Source organism: Lepus europaeus, chromosome 7 (assembly GCF_033115175.1).
Source record: "Lepus europaeus isolate LE1 chromosome 7, mLepTim1.pri, whole genome shotgun sequence".
Classification (NCBI taxonomy): Eukaryota; Metazoa; Chordata; class Mammalia; order Lagomorpha; family Leporidae; genus Lepus; species Lepus europaeus.
In genome coordinates this window covers 91,593,773-91,611,057 of record NC_084833.1, presented here as the reverse complement: position 1 = coordinate 91,611,057, position 17,285 = coordinate 91,593,773, and the positions used below count along the sequence as shown (strand labels likewise).

At 38.3% G+C, this 17,285-nt stretch overlaps 1 protein-coding gene across 3 annotated transcripts in view; it reads left to right on the top strand.

The window, feature by feature from the left end:
* The window catches only part of DCUN1D5 (defective in cullin neddylation 1 domain containing 5), a 35,057-nt gene extending 19,240 nt beyond the window's left edge, over positions 1-15,817 (top strand). Inside the window, exons 2-5 of one of the 3 annotated variants that reach the window (XM_062196937.1) lie at positions 5,165-5,273; positions 5,408-5,512; positions 9,058-9,160; positions 11,968-15,817. In XM_062196937.1, the coding sequence (XP_062052921.1) occupies positions 5,165-5,273; positions 5,408-5,512; positions 9,058-9,160; positions 11,968-12,023 (373 nt within the window). In that variant the 3' untranslated portion in view covers positions 12,024-15,817. The remainder of the gene's footprint in view (positions 1-5,164; positions 5,274-5,407; positions 5,513-9,057; positions 9,161-11,967) is intronic. The other 2 variants (XM_062196936.1, XM_062196935.1) reach the window with 2 other exon arrangements.
* Positions 15,818-17,285: the final 1,468 nt, after the last annotated feature.

The following is a 17,285-nucleotide window of genomic DNA, read 5'->3' as shown; positions in this document are numbered from 1 at the left end:
TGTTAGTTCACCCCTCAATGGCTGCTGCGGCCGGCACACCGCGCTGATCCGAAGCCAGGAGCCAGGTGCCTCTCCTGGTCTCCTGTGCGAGTGCAGGGCCCAAGGACTTGGGCCATCCTCCACTGCCTTCCCGGGCCACAGCAGAGAGCTGGCCTGGAAGAGGGGCAACCGGGACAGAATCTGGTGCCCTGACCAGAACTAGAACCTGGTGTTGCCGGCGTCGCAAGGCAGAGGATTAGCCTATTGAGCCGCGGCACCAGCCCCTTTTTCACATTTTTAAAAATAATTTTCAAGATTTATTTATTTGGAAGAGTTACAGAGAAGCAGAGAGAGAGAGAGAGAGATATTCCTTCTGCTGCTTCACTCCCCAAATGACTGCTATAGCTAGAGCTGAGCTGATCTGATCAGAAGCCAGGAGCTTCTTCCAAGTCTCCCTCAAGGGTGCAGGAGTCCAAGCACTTTGACCATCTTCTACTGCTTTCTCAGGCCATAGCAGAGAGCTGAATCAGAAGTGGACTAGCTGGGACTTGAACTGGTGCCTATGGGATGCCAGCAGTGCAGGCAGCTTTACCTGCTGTGCCACAGTGTTGGCCTTAGGCCTCCTTTTTTTTTTTTTTTTCTTTATTTGACAGGTAGAGTTATAGACAGTGAGAGAGAAAGAAAGAAAGGTCTTCCTTCCATTGGTTCACCCCCCAAATTGCCGCTAGGCCGGCGCACCGTGCTAATCCTGAAGCCAGGAGCCAGGTGCTTCTCCTGGTCTCCCGTGAGGGTGCAGGGCCCAAGGACTTGGGCCATCCTCCACTGCCCTCTCGGGCCACAGCAGAGAGCTGGAGTGGAAGAGGAGCAACCAGGACTAGAACCCGACACCCATATGGGATGCCGGACTTGGGCCTCCTTTAATACCTTCTTTTCTGAAAGGGATAGAACCCCACATGACCTCCACTGACAGTATTGAGGTGGTGGCCTTGTATGATAGTGAAAGCCTAATGTGTCTCCTTTGTACAACCCTGGGATGAGAGGATTGGCTGTTGGTTACCACCTGGTGGGAGTAGAAGTTTGTGTTCTCTGTGTGGTTTTCACCACTACTGCGGGAGCAGAGAGAGAGGCCCTATATTCTGGTTAGGGTGTGCATTTTAGGTCCCCTTTGATCTCTGCCAGCACTTAACGGATTTGGAGGCCGGTTTTTTCAGTGTTGTTTACCTGAAGTAGTTTCTGCTTTGTAGAAGACTGGCTGCTTCTTTCCTGGTCTTCAACTAGGAAAAGAGCAGCCCTTTGTTAGGCCTTTTAGTGTTTCTGCTTTGCTGGCTTCGTCAGTTCCAAATTTGGTATGTATGAGGCAAAAATAAACCTAGGGATCTCACCAGCATGTTGTTTCAGTCCTCTGCCTTTCAGAGTCTTAGTTTCTTCTATGGGTAATGTCGGGGGGATTCATGGGGCCAAGTGGGGGGAGTATATTCATTTACTCCATCTTGCTGAGAGTGGAAGTTATTTGTCTATCAAAAAACTTTTTTAGCTTTCCGAGAGCGGTGAGCGAGTTTCAGGTCTGTGGATGCCTTCTCTGGAGCAGGAACTGTCAAATCCCTTGCTCTGTTCCCTTTTGTGTGGTAACCAATAAGGGCCATTTGTACCGCAAAAAAAAAAAACAAAACAAACAAACAAACAAAAAAAACACCAAAATACTTTTAAACCTTCTGCTGCTCCCATTCCACTGCTCTTTTCTTTCTTTGTTCTACTTCAGAACCAAACTCTTTAAAGGTATTCTTCTATGCCTATTTTCTCCAGTTCCTTTCTTCTTATTTTCTTAAAGCTATTCCAGCAAGATTTTTATTCCTGTTACTTCTCTGAAACAAGATTGTTGTCAAAGTAGCATCTACAAGTTTATGATCAAAGCAGTTGTACTTAGAGCCTATGGTTACAGTTAAAATTACACTGAGAGGGAAATCCTGTAGTCTTAAATGCTATATTAAATGAATTCTGATCAAAACAATGCAAAGGCAAAAATTAATAATATAATTTAGAAAATGTAGGGGCCAGCATTGTGGTACAGCAGGCTAAGCCACCACTGATGACACCGGCATCCTGTATCAGAAAATGAGTTTGAGTCCTAACTGCTTGCTTGCTTGCTTGCTTGCTTTCTTTCTTTCTTTTTTTTTTTTTTTTTTTGATAGGCAGAGTGAACAGTGAGAGAGACAGAGAGAAAGGTCTTCCTTTGCCGTTGGTTCACCCCCCAACGGCTGCTGCGGCCGGCGCACCGAGCTGATCCGGAGCCAGGAGCCAGGTGCTTCTCCTGGTCTCCCATGCGAGCGCAGGGCCCAAGCATTTGGGCCATCCTCCACTGCACTCCCGGGCCATAGCAGAGAGCTGGCCTGGAAGAGGGGCAACCGGGACAGGATCCGGCACCCTGACCGGGACTAGAACCCGGTGTGCCTGCGCCGCAAGGCGGAGGATTAGCCTGTTGAGCCGCGGCGCCGGCCCCTAACTGCTTTATTTCCAATCAAGCTCCCTAATAATATTTCTGGGACAGTAGCAGCAGATGGCTTAAGTTATTGGGCCCTGTCAACCATGTGGAGACCAAGTGGAGTTTCTGGCTCCTGACTGCAGCCTGGCCTAGACCTGACTATTGTAGGCATTTGGGGAATGCATCAATGGATGCAAGATCCATCTCTCTCTCTATTCTTCTATTGCTCTGCCTTTCAAATACATACATAAATCTTTCTGGAAAAAGCAAAGTGTTACAAATTATCTTAAGGAACATTTTTAAATCAGATTTTATTCAGAATAATCCAGTTATCAGAAAAGTTTAAGTGACAAAAACATTTAAATGAAGTAGCAAATCCAAATGGTTCTATAAGTGTTAAAAATGTTGATTTAGTATTTAAAAATCTTCCTTTCCTTTTCTTCTTTAGTAGAACAGCCCAGATAGTTTTCCATCTGAGTGTAGATAGGCACTAATTCTAAAATTGCATAATTTTTTTTCAGAAAACAGAAGAAAGGATGGTAATTATAATTAAATTTTCTGAGGCTTATACTGTAAAAGTATTGTCAAATCCAGCAAGGGAAGTGAAGAAAAAATTTCCCAGTCTGCTCACAGAAGCATAGCCCCCCCCCCCCAAAAAAAAATCTAGCAATGTATAAAACATTGTCATACAATAAAAATTGACTTATTTTAGAAATACGATGTTCAGAGGCTGGCACAGCGGGTTAAAACCCTGGCCTGAAGCACTGGCATCCCATATGGGTGCCAGTTCGAGTCCTGGCTGTTCCACCTCCGATCCAGCTCTCTGCTATGGCCTGAGAAAGCTATAGAAGATAGCCCAAGCCTTGGGCCCCTGTACCCACATGGGAGACCCGGAAGAAGCTCCTGGCTCATGGCTTTGGATCAGTGCAGCTCCGGCTGTTGCAGCCATCAGGGGAGTGAACCAGCGGATGGAAGACCTCTCTCTGAAACTCTTTCAAATAAATAAAAATAAATCTTAAAAAAAAGAGAAATAGAATATTTAATTTACATTGGAATTATATCCAGTGAGGTACGCCTTAATCATTGATTTAAGATAGTAAAAATTTTAGTTACATCTAAGAATTCAGGCATTTGCAGTGCTTCATGAATAGTAAAATTCAGTTTTGAGGGAACTATGCTGGGTTACAATAGATGCCTTACTAATTTGACTAAGGGAAGTCAGATTCTAAAGTGGCAGACTGAGGTCTTGGTGAGTAATTTCTCAGAATAAATGGAAGCAACAACAATTCATGATTTTTTTGTTTTGTTTTAAGATTTATTTGTTTATTTGAAACTCAGAGTTACAAAGAGAGAGAGAGAGAGGTCTTCCATTCTCTGTTTTACTCCCCAGATAGCTACAACAGCCAAGGCTGGGCTGGGCTGAAACCAGGAGCCAGGAGCTTCTTCCAGGTCTCCCACATGGGTGCAGAGACCCAAGCACTTGGGTCATTCTACACTGCTTTCCCGAGCCTATAGCAGGGAGTGGGACTTGAACTGGTGCCATTCGGGATGCTAGTGTTGCTTGCAGGCAGCAGCCTTACCTGCTAAGCCAAAATGCTAGCCTCAGTAACAGCAGTTTAAATAATGGAAATAATATGCTATAGCATAGCCGTGGCATTTGGAAATAAGTGAAATATAGCTAGATATGTAAGGGAAGTGGCAGGAGATGAGACTGGAGATTTGTGCCAAGATATGATAACCTTTTTCTGCCTTGCTTCTTGCTCTAAATAGTGGAATTTATCAACTCAGAAAGTCAAGATTTTTGGGCATCGCATCTGTTTAGTTGTTTGAGGTCTTGTCTTTACAAATAACATAATTTGTCAGTGTGCTTTATTTTACAAGAGTACCTTACGTCAAGTCCTTGACTTTTTGTTCACTAAAAATGGGGGAAACTAGATTTATGACTGGACCATTAAATGATTTCCCTGTATCCTGAACACATAAACCTCAACTTAAACATTTAAAAGCTCATCTTTTTCACCAACCTATTGCCTAAGAACTTACCCAAGAGATACATGACAGAGTTCTGATTAATTTTTTGTTATGTGATGTGTTGTTTAACTTTACATGCGATAACAGCATATTTTAATACATCTCTTTTTAAGAGATAATTGTGATTTTATCAGAATTTTTTTTATGGGGCACGCATTTGGTATAGGGGTTAAAACACCTGTATCTCATATAAAGTGGCTGAATTAGTCTTGGCTCCACTCCCAATTTCAATTTCCTGCTAAGGCACAGATCGATGGCTCAAGTAGGACACTTGTATTATGTTCCCAACTCCAGCTCCCAGTGTCAGCCTGACTGGACTTGGCTTTTGCAGGCATTTTGGGAGTGAGCCAGCAGATGGGAGTTCTCTGTCTCTCTGCTTCTCAAATAAATAAGTAAATCAATATTTTTTAAAATTTATTTTTTTTCTTAAACCTCACTGGAGTAACCTTTCATTGATTGCCAGATTTTCTGTTTCTTTTATTCACATGTTCCTTTTTTTCTATAATATTGGTATATAGATAGCAACAAGTTTATTCTAAATTTGTGAAATCAGGATTTTTAAATCAAAATTAACTGCATAAATATATTCACTTTTTGGTTGATATGTTTCTTCTAACCTCCTAAAGACATTGTTACTGAATTTTCTTGATTATATACTTTGATTTTGCATTTAAGGTGTGACTGCACAGAAAAGTTACAGAACAAATTTGACTTTTTGCGCTCACAGTTGAATGATATTTCATCATTTAAGAATATCTACAGATATGCCTTTGATTTTGCAAGGGTAGGTGCAATGTCCATGTTTGGTTGACTTTTTTTTTTTTCATTTTAATTAGTTTTTAACAGATTCAATATAATTTGTAGGTACAGTTGTACAAATTACATAATGATAGGAATATTTTTCTGCTTTAATTTTAGGATAAAGATCAGAGAAGCCTTGATATTGATACTGCTAAATCTATGTTAGCTCTTCTGCTTGGAAGGACATGGCCACTGTTTTCAGTATTCTATCAGTACCTGGAGGTATGTATAAACTTTGTTTTTTAGTTTGAAAATATAATTTTAAAACTTATTCTGATAAAAATATACTTTTAACTTAGGAGCAAATAGATTTTTAATGCTGTGCTTTTAAAAATTTTAAGTGAGGAAAGAATTAAAATGTGTGTATTTCTTACGAGTTTTTGACATGAGTTCATGTCCATTAATAAGTTTTGTGCATGAGATTTTTTTCATTTTACTTCCTACTCCTTGCAAAAAGAAACTTCCAAGCGTTTTTCATGAAAAATTAGTTTCTGCTTTGGGGCAAGAGAGAATTGATTGCTAGCACACAAATCTCAAGCTTCTAAATCTGTTTTTTTTTTTTTTTTTTTTATCTGTTTCATGAAGTCAGTTGTATGTGCTGAAATGCACATATGATAACCATAGATAATAACTATCCTTTTCTCCTTAAACTCAATTGAAACAGTACAATAAACCTAATGTTTCATGTCCACAAATAAGAGAATGGCTATAATATAAGGATACTTCAAAGAGTTCACAGAGAATGATACTAAAAGATGCTTATTTTGATGAAGAAAAGTTTTTTTTATTAGCATTAATAATAATTGTACATGTTTATGGGTTACAGGTATACATTGTGTAATTATCAAAACAAAAAGTCATCAATATTTCCCCTTCTTTGACACTTCTTTATGATTGCAGCTTTGAAGCTTCTTTCTTTTGTTTGCTCGTATACTAGGTTATTGTGAACTGTATACTTTATATACTAGGTTATTGTCAACTGTAGTCTTCCTTCATTCTGCTTTGTAACACTAGTCTTTCCATCAAACTCTGATTTGGTACCTGTTATCCAGACTCCTAATATTCCCACTCCCAACTCCTCTCAGCCTGTAGTAATGGCCATCTTATGTTCAGATTGACTTTCTGATTTGTTATTTTTAGCTTTCAGATATGAAGGAGAACATGTGGTATTTGTCTTTTTGTGTCTGGCTTCTTTCATTTAACATGATGTCCTCCAGTTCCATCCATTTTGCTTCCAATGACAAGATTTTCATTTTTTTTTATGGCCGAATAGTATTCTATTGTATATAAATACCACAGTTTCATGCGTACATGGGTTCCTCAAAAAGTTTGTGGAGCTCATTGCTATGGCTTAGTGGCTAAAACCACTGCCTGCAGCGCCAGCATTCCATAAGGCTGTCAGTTTGAGTCCCGGCTACTCCACTTCCAGTCTCGCTCCCTGTTAATGTGCCTAGGAAAATAGCAGAGGATGGCCCAAGTGCTTGGGCCACTTCGCCCTCTTGGAAAACCCAGGAGACACTCTTGCTCCTGGGTTCAGATTGACTGTTGTGGCCATTTGGGGGAGTTAACCAGCGGATAGAAGATATCTCTTTCTCTTTCTCTCTCTCTCGCTCTCTCTATAATTCTGCTCTTCCAATAAATAAGTAAATATTTTTTTTAAATTGCCGAATTGCATAAACATGTACAATTATTATTAGTTCTAGTAAAAAAACTTTTTTCTTCACCAAAATAAGTATCTTTTGATATCATTCTCTATAACAAAGAAATTTCCTTTGGTGCAAAAAATTTGAAATCCATGTATGGCTTTTTTATATGTAATTTGCACAGAAGGGAATTTCTTTTAATTACATTTTACACAGACTCTTAAAGTGCCCCTGTAGTATGTGCAAATTTTACTGATTGCTGAAAAAAATGTACTGAATCTATGAAGTAGATAATAAGGGTCATAATAGAACTTGTTAGTCTAAGAAAATGCTGTCATTTTTTCCGATTGTTTTGTCTAATTGTATATCTTTGTGACTTTTAAGATTTGTTTATTTGGAAGGCAGAGTGACACAGAGAAAAACAGAGAAAAAGATTTTTCATTTGCTGGTTCACTCCCCAAATGGCTGCATTGACGGGACTGTAGCAGGCTAAAGCCAGGAGCCTGGAACTGCATCTGGGTCTTCCATGTGGGAGGTGGCAGGGACTCATATACTTAAGTCATCCTCTGCTTTCCCAGGTACATTATCACAGTGTTGGATCAGAAGCAGGGCAGCTGAAACTCTAACATTCTGATTTGGGATGCTGACACCACAGGCATTAGCTTAACCTGCTGCACTAAAAGCTGAACCCTGTTTCTGTGCCTTTTTGCTGTTAGGATTTTTGGTATGTTTTTCACCATTTCTTGAATGCAAATGTTTTTTGCTTTGAAAATAATTCCTCATAAAGATTATTGTTAATCATACGAAGTTCCATAGAGTGATTTTGTTTAAAGTCTGTAAGAAAATTGATGAATTGGTCCTGTGAATGAGTTTTGCACATAACTAATCTGAAACCCAATAAAGTAGATATTTTTGATGAATGGTATCTACTTCTGTTAGATACAGTAAATACAAAATACCTCTATGAGGATGAAATTTTTCATACTTGTTATGTGCAGGCTGTTTGGCATACCTCATCATTTTTGAATCTTTATAGCACCATTTTGAATTAGTTCTGTTTTTAAGTAATTTTCCTAAAGTCACTGAACTAATTGGTCTATGTGGGATTTAAAGCCAAGCCTTCCACTACCCCCCAAGTTATCAACCTCAAAATGGAGGTAAATCTCATGCAAAGAAAATGATTTACTGAGTACCAACACAAAGGAACTTAATATAGGACACATTCTATATCTTTTTTTAAAAAGATTTTATTTATTTATATGAAAGGTAATTACAGAGAAAGGGAGAGACAGAGAGAAAGGTCTTCCATCCGTTGATTCACTCAAATGGCCTCAACAGCTGGAGCTGGGCCAGTCCGAAGCCAGGAGCTTCTTCCAGGTCTCCCACGTAGGTGCAGGGGACTAAGCACTTGGACAGTCTTCTTCTGCTTCCTTAGGCCATAGCAAAGAGCTAGGTTGGAAGAGGATCAGCTGGAACTTGAACTGGCACCTGTACATTATGCCAGCTCAGCAGAGGCTTAGCCTACTATGCTACAGAGTTGAACCCTATGTTCTATATCTTGATCTCAAATTTCTGGTTACACAGTTATATATATGTGTGTAAAAATTTATTGACTGTTTTTTCACTATTACTAAAGGGGAAACCATAGATGATGATCTATAAATGTTCTTGAAGATTCTCTAGAAGTACAATTGAAAGAAGAATTAGGAAAGGATCAATAATGAGGCCGGTGCCACGGCTCAACAGGCTAATCCTCCGCCTGTGGCGCTAGCACCCAGGGTTCTAGTCCCAGTTGGGGCGCCGGATTCTGTCCCAGTTGCTCCTCTTCAAGTCCAGCTCTCTGCTGTGGCCTGGGAGTGCAGTGGAGGATGGCCCAGGTCCTTGGGCCCTGCACCCGTATGGGAGACCAGGAGGAAGCATCTGGCTCCTGGCTTCAGATCAGCGCAGCACGCCGGCCTTGACAGCCATTTTGGGGGTCTCTCTCTCTCTCTCACTGTCTAACTCTGCCTGTCAAAAAAAAAGAAAAAGGATCAATAATGAGAAAAGTTAGCTAAATTTTAATTCAGTCAAGCCTTAATAAATAATGTTTCTTCCATGGTCCATTTACTATATTATTTTCTACAGCAATCGAAGTATCGTGTTATGAACAAAGATCAGTGGTACAACGTATTAGAATTCAGCAGAACAGTCCATGCCGACCTTAGTAACTACGATGAAGATGGTGCTTGTAAGTATAATGTGAGAGCGTGCATTAATGTAGCATTGGCATAATGGTTTTAAAAACCATACCAGTAACTTCTTATGTAATCATGTGGGCAATATGAGGAAGTAGACAACTTAAAACTGGACAATGAAGTCTACACTAGTAAATGTTTTTGATTCTTAAGTAGTGAAGCATTGTAGCTAATTTAAATTATAATTCCACGTATCAAAGCTAAAATTCAGCTTTGCTCCTGCCTCTCATTGAATTTTCCTGTGGAGGAAAAAGTACATGACTTTGGAACAGTCTTGATTTTGAAGAAATGGAAGGGCTGGCGCTATGGCACAGTGGATTAAAGCTGCTGCCTGCAGTGCCGGCATCCCATATGGGCACCGGTTCGAGTCCCAGCTGCTTCACTTCTGATACAGCTTTCTGCTGGGAAAGCAGTAGAAGATGGCCCAAGTCCTTGGGCCCCTGCACCCATGTGGGAGACCCAGAAGAAGCTCCTGGTTCCTGGCTTTGGATCAACACAGCTCTGGCCATTGCAGCCATCTGGGGAGTGAACCAGTGGATGGAAGACCTCTCTCTCTGCCTCTGCTTCTCTGTAACTGTGCCTTTCAAATAAATAAATAAATCTTTTTTTGAAAAAAAGAAAATATGGAAACAAATCAATTAACTACAAAAGAGAAAGCTAATGTAGAATACCCATTAACAATATGGCAAAGTATGTTAAAATAACTTCCCACTTAAAATTCTGAGTAAATTACTGGTGAAATGTTTACAATGTTTTGATCCTTAAAGTTAAAATATCTGCCCATACTCTTTACTGGAAAAGGCTGAGGTGTCATAAAACAGTATTTGGAAATAATGGTAAATTAATTAGATGAGTCATGTTAATTCTCTGGGACTACAAGTTTTAGTTCCCACCACCTTTTTTTTTTTTTTTAATTCGAGCTGAGCCAATCCAAGGCCAGGAGCCAGGAGCTTCTTCCAGATCTCCCACATGGAAATAAGGACCCAAGTACTTGGGCATCTTCCACTGCTTTCCCAGACTATTAGTGGAGAACTGGATCGGAAGAAGAGCAGCCAGGACATGAAGTGGTGCCCATAGGGGATGCCAGTGCCACAGGTGGAGGCTTAGCCTACTGTGCCACAGTACTGGTCCCTATTTATGTATTTTTAACCAACTGCAGATTTTGTATAAAAATACAACTTCTCGATTTATTTGAAGAGTCAGAAAATCTGGCAAAATTGTGCCTGTATTCTTTAATAGAAGTCAAAGGCAGGAGGCAGTTAGTGGCTTGGATTGAACTTGCTTTCTCATTTGATAATCTGCCTCATATGACAACATTTAAGCTGTGTGCTTTTGTTTTTGTTTGTTTTGTTTTGTTTTTTAAGCAAGAAGCTGTTTTTCCTTGCCATTTATTATTGTGCTTGGTTTGTTTTTCTTACATTAGAGAAACAAATCTATCAGAAATGAGAAAAAGAGACCACCAGAGGGCTGTATGTTTTAAGAAAAACAGAGCAAGCATATTTTTTTTTTGGCAGTGTTTTTTTCCTATTTAAAAATGATTAACTCTGAGTCCATTTAAATTGCTTCCTGGTTTCAATAGGTAAATAAATTTGGATATTTATATTATAAAAATATCTTATTTAGAATAATACTTATTCATCAGGTGTTCATTAGACACTGATTTGTGTTCAGTTGTTTTTTTTTTTGTTTTTTTTTTTTTTTTTTTTAAGATTTATTATTTATTTGAAAGGCAGAGTTGGAGAGGCAAAGGCAGAGAGAGTGAGGTCTCCATCCACTTGTTCACTCCCCAGATGGCCCCAGTGACCAGAGCTGGGGTGGTCTGAGACTGGAAACCAGCAGCTTCTTCCAGGTCTCCCATGTGGGTGCAGGGGTCCAAGGACTTGGGCCATTTTCTACTGCTTTCCCAGGCTATAGCAGAGAACTGGATCAGAAGTGGAGTAGCCTGGATTTGAACTGGCGCTCAAATGGGATGCCAGCACTGCAGGCAGCAGCTTTACCCGCTACACCACAGCACCATCCCCATTGTGTTCAGCTTTACTAGGTTCTATTTATTTATTTATTTATTTTTAAAGATTTATTTATTTGAACAGGAGTTACAGAGAGGCGGGGGCGGGGGGGGGGGGGGGAGATCTTCCATCCGTTGGTTCATTCCCCAAATGGCTGCAATGGTCAGAGCTGTGCCGATCTGAAGCCAGAAGCTAAGAGCTTCTTCTGGGTCTCCCTTACGGGTGCAGGGGCCTAAGGACTTGGACCATCTTCCACTGCTTTCCCAGGCCATAGCACAGAGCTAGATCGGAAGTGGAGCAGCTGGGACTTGAACCAACGACCATATGGGATGCCAGCTCTTTAGGCGGTGAATTTACCCATTATGCCACAGCACCAGCCCTTTTACTAGTTGCTGTTACTGGACTAAAATAACTCTAGTAAGGCCAGTCCTCCTCAACAGACTTACCCACTTCTCGCCGTGGGGTAACATAAATAGCATCTTAAATACTTTTCAGATCATTTAATGATTAAGTGCTAGACACTGTGGTCACTTAGAAAATATATAGGTGTTAAAAAAATTTAAAAAAAAAGAATATATAGGTGAATATTGACTCAATTATTGGAATATTCATATAACACACCTTAAGAAGAAGTTGCTATGGGTATCTGTTGCCTTTAATGGCAAAAAAGAAAAAGCCAAGAAAGCACCGTTAATTATTAGAGTGGCTGGAAGCAGATCTGAAGGAAGGGATCAGGTCTATCATCACAGTTTGTGGGGATTGAATTCTGACAGAACTTGTTTCTTTATTTCCAGGGCCCGTTCTTCTTGATGAATTTGTTGAGTGGCAAAAAGTCCGTCAAACATCATAGCAAGAACTATTGTGAAGAAAATGCAAACCTTTTGATTCCCACGTGTATACAAGCTAATGATGAGGGGAAAAAATCCAAAGGGTGCATTTTTATTCATATGAAAGACTTCTCATAGCCCTTTTTTTTTTTTTCCTTTTTTTTAAAGGAAGTTTTCTTGTTACATGTGATGGGCATTGAGCCACGCTTCTGAGACTGAATATGGAAGTTTTTGTTTCAAGTTATGTTTTTAACATTTATTTCAGAACAATAAAGATTCAGATTTGTGACAAAGGCCTTAAAGTGAAGATGTCCCTTGAGTGTCAGAGTGGTATTTATTTTTGTAAATTTGAATTGTTGAATTTTTGAGGTTCTAACCAAACATGAATTTGTGAAATTTTAAAGATTTTAAGCAATCTTAATACTTGGCAATGTTGTCTGTTAATGGTATGGCTCATTATAGTCATCTCTGCACAGTTAGGAAGAGTAATTACTGGCCTTGGCTTCTGAGACAATGATTTTCCGATGCAGCTATTAAAAGTGCTCCTACTTTCAGCTCTGGGTTTCTGTAAAAGCTACCAGGGTGTTATGCATATATCTTATCTGAAGAGTTTAGGATTAGAAAGTTATTTTGTTTTCTATCCACTAAGTAATATTTTAGATAAGTATAAATGAGCATTGCATGTATAATCTTAATGTAAATTTTCAGTTTTTTCTGTCATTTAAAAATTTCCATTTATATTTGAAAGAGCAAGGTTGTTACATTAATGGTCTCAACATCAGACATCCTTATAAGGGAGTCAGGATTAATATTTGAAGTTTCATTATTGTTATTAGCAACATATTTATGATAATTTTAACTGTCATTTTATGATATAAAGAGTTTCATTGAGAATGCTTTTGTTTGCCTGAAGTGAACTTTTGCTTGATGTTGGAGACTTAATTAAGGTATATTTGGGGAAAGAAGATGATAGAATAAGGAACCATGAGAGAACTCTATAAGTGTGCATAGCACAGTGGTGCCATTTGTGTTGGTAGTGTTATAGTTTGCTATTTATCACAGTTTACTGACTGTTGGCAATAAAGTATCTTGAGGAAATGCAGGCTAATTTCCATGGAAGGCATCTTTCAGGCTAACAACAGGCATGTTTGTACAGTCCCTTTCAAGCTATCTACAATACCAATGATAGGAAGATAAAATTTGCAGTCCAATCACAACCTCAATATCATTCCTAGTTTCTTTGTAAGCATATAGAGAAGTAAATAGATTATTTTTCCATAATGACATTTCTCTTGGGATTTAAGGAAAAAGTAGAGTTTTGATGATGATCATAAATGTGAGTGTTTTCAGTATTGTTTACTTAAGGAGGATAGTGTTTTAAAGCTTTTTATTTTTTACTGTTCCTTTCATGTGCAGGCAGAAAATGATTGACGTTGTTTTGCTTGCCTTCTTGATACGATTACTTTGTACAGTTTTGTAAGGCATTGATATAATAGAGGGCAACAAATTTTTTCCTAAATGTCTAACAACTAAGAATAATTCTCCTGTATTGTTGTTCTTAAGTATTAGAATCACTGAAATACTAGAACTAAGCATAGCAACAGTGTTATGATTTAGTATCATCATGTCTTAACAGCAAATTCATTTTAAGTAAAAACATTTAAATTTTTAAGCCTTGAATAATTGACTCCTCTTTGCAAAGAATAACTTGAAGAGTATTCTTCATTTTTGTTTAATTCCAAAACATGTTCGGTGAAATCTTATTTCACTGTATAGCCTTAACTAATGGTAATGTCTTTGTCATCTTTATTATTTGAGTAAAATAAGGAACACATTTACTTTGCTTACCTATCCAAAGATACGGTTAAGAGTTTGTATTCTGAAAATGAAGATGAAATTTTTTTTTTCCTGAAGGTCAGCAGGCTAATCCTAACTTGGTCATTTTAACTTTACTCTTACTGTATATATTTCTCTTATCTTAAATATATGTTACATTTACATACTTTGGAGGCAAATTTACTCTGCCTAATTAGTCAAAGTACAGACTACGTCCCTTCTTTCCTTTCTTAATTTATATTTAAACAGCATTTAATTTACTGGAAAATATGTAATTAAGATGTTAAGTGGTTAAGATATTAAGGAAAGAGGACAGCATTAAGGAGCCTGCAATATAAAAAAGAAATATAATTGCTGTGGCTCCTTTTTTGACTAGTTGGCTTTAAAGTGCCTTCCCAAGAATTCTGTTGTAAATTTTCAGAATTATTTCCTTTATGAAATGCTCAGTGGTGCTTTACAATATGGAGTCAACTTTTTTCTTACCAAATAGTATAGATGTTACACTTTTGGAAGAAAGTAGAGTCAGGTACTGATTCTCTGATGTGAAGGGTGGAGAGTTTGCGCCCTAAGCCCCCACATACACACACACACACACCCACAAAACCCCTTGGGGACAATAATTTTTGTTCTATGATATCTAGGAAATTGCCGGGGATTCAGGTAACAATGTGATAACAAAAAATATATATATGTGTGTTGATCTGGATCTGCACTACCATGTTTGCCTCTTACTGCATAATAATTTCTTGCTTTTAAAATGCTGCTGATAAAATTCTTGACATAATACATTTTGACAGTGATGATATTTTTAGGTATAGTGTGTAGGTTTTGTTGATATGGCTTTTACTCTAAAGTACCCTAGATTGTTTCTTCAACTAGAAATCTGTGGTCCTTCTAAGATGGGAATATAAGTTTACCCTGAGTATTTCAAATGCCTTTTCAACTAGCAAACCAAAAATTTATCTTAACAATATTTGGAGTGCCATCAGGTTGGGAGGAGTGAAATGGGAGTAGACTTCTGAGGTAACTCTAGTGTTTAGGGCATAAAAGATATGTGAAGTAGCTGTCTACATTCAGAACATGTGAAATATAGTACCAATTAAACATTTTACTTTGAACCAAGTATTTCTTGATGTATCCTTTGTGCCTAACTGCTAATGTGAAATTATGAAGGAATTTGCTAAAATTTATTATGTGTTGAGTTTAAGTAGCAAGTAGTAAGAAAGCTGACCTAATTTGATTTGTTTTCTTGAATGTACTTAAAGCTGTTGTGGTAATAATTCAGAATTTGATAAAACTGTTCTGGCTTTCAAAACTCCAATAGCCCAAAAGTTCTGTACTGTGCCTTCCATGTGCTTCTCAAATGTCTATGAAATGAAGTAAATTGAGGGCACTCCAATATGTAATTTAAATGTATTTCCTCGCTAGAAAAGGCCAAAAAACAAACCAAAAACCAACCAACCAACCAACCCATCGATCTTAATCTTATTGCTAATGAGAAATTCTCCCTTGAGGAAGTATCTTGAGTGATACTAGAAATCATCACAAGGGAAGATTTCAAAGAAGGGATTTTTCTCTTCAGGAAAAATAGAAATAACAGCAAAATTTTATTAATTTCCTTAGGAAAGTCTAATGTGAAATGTTAAGTATTTTGGAACTTTGGAATATGTGTTTTTAATGAGTGCAGTTTTAGTCCTTAAATACCTTTTCCAACCAAACAGATTGCTTGAGACAAAGTCTCTGTGTTAGTAGACCTCCTTACTTTTAAATAGTATTGTGGTAACCCAAAAAACAGTGTAACTCGTAGAGTTTTACAGATGGTTTAGAGATGAATTTCTCCCACACACCTTGGATGAATTGTCATTCATGTTTAATTGTAGAGATCTTTCTATTGAACTTTTACTTCTCCTGATTATTTTTATCTTTCAAAGCATAATTTATTTACCTTTTCTCCAAACACCCATCCTAAATAAAAACATTGCTATGTGTCTATGTGATAGTCTTTTATATCCTGTAAGAACAGATAGTGTTTTCTTTGCTCCTTCTTTGTCTGACCAGGTATTGGTGTGACTCTTTTCTTTTTTTAGGATGGTTGAGACAGTTTACTGTGTGTTTTATAACGTACTATTGGAACTTTTTATACTGTGGCTCATTTTTACATGGGTCACTATTTACCCTGTGTTAAATATTCTTTATAATGTCCACTAATATTCATAAGGTTAGACTTCTACATGAATGTTTGCATCTTAACGATGCCAGTTTTATTAGAGCTTTATTTTATGGATCTAGAATTATTAAATGGAAAAGTTACAGCAAAATAGGTTAAAATTTTCTTAGATTTCCCCCAAATGGTAGCATTTAGAAGTTTTTTTCTGCTTTTTTGGCTCTCTGAGCTTTGAAGCGTTAATGAAATTTTCTTCGTGCTTCATGGATTTGGTTTATTAAGTTAAAATTGTGGATTTCTGGAAGATAATAAATATGCAAAATGGATATGGATGAGGCCAGTTTTCACCAAAATGTGTGTGTGTGCATGCGTGCATGCATGCATGCTATAGAATTATTAGTCATACTAATCCTCTGCCTTGCGGCGCCGGCACACCGGGTTCTAGTCCCGGTTGGGGCACCGGATTCTATCCCGGTTGCCCCTCTTCCACTCCAGCTCTCTGCTGTGGCCCGGGAAGGCAGTGGAGGATGGCCCAAGTGCTTGGGCCCTGCACCCGCTTGGGAGACCAGGAGAAGCACCTGGCTCCTAGCTTCGGATCAGCGAGATGCGCCGGCCGCAGCGGCCATTGGAGGGTGAACCAGTGGCAAAAAGGAAGACCTTTCTCTCTCTCTCAGTATCCACTCTGCCTGTCAAAAAAAAAAAAAAATTATTAGCCATAAATTTTTCATGTAGGAAAAAGATGCGGATAAATGATTTTTCACAGATTTTGAAAAATCCAAAGAAAAATTTTCATATGATTACTACCAACTGCATTTAAATTATGAAGGACAAAAGACTGACTTTATTTGAACAAGTTGTCTATTTTTTAAAATATTGAATTAAGTGAAGTTAGTTTACATCTAGTACTTTTCTTGTACTGTTCTGTCATGCAGATGAAATAGCTTGAGAAACAATTTATGAAACTAATATCTCAGATAGACTTTACCACATCCCTGTTCTGTTGCTTTTAGACAAATCCATTGACCTCTGTCACCTTCAGTTTCTTATGTTAAATGGTGATAATAATAGTACCCACAGTATTGTTAAGAATTTTAAATGGGACTCTCTCAAAAGCACTTGGATGTTAAATGAATTCAGTTGGTACCTGAATAAAAACTAATTTAATGATTTTTTTTTTTTTTTTGACAGGCAGAGTGGACAGAGAGAGAGAGAGAGAGAGAGAGAAAAGTCTTCCTTTTTTGCCACCGGTTCACCCTCCAATGGCCGCTGTGGCCAGCGCATCTCG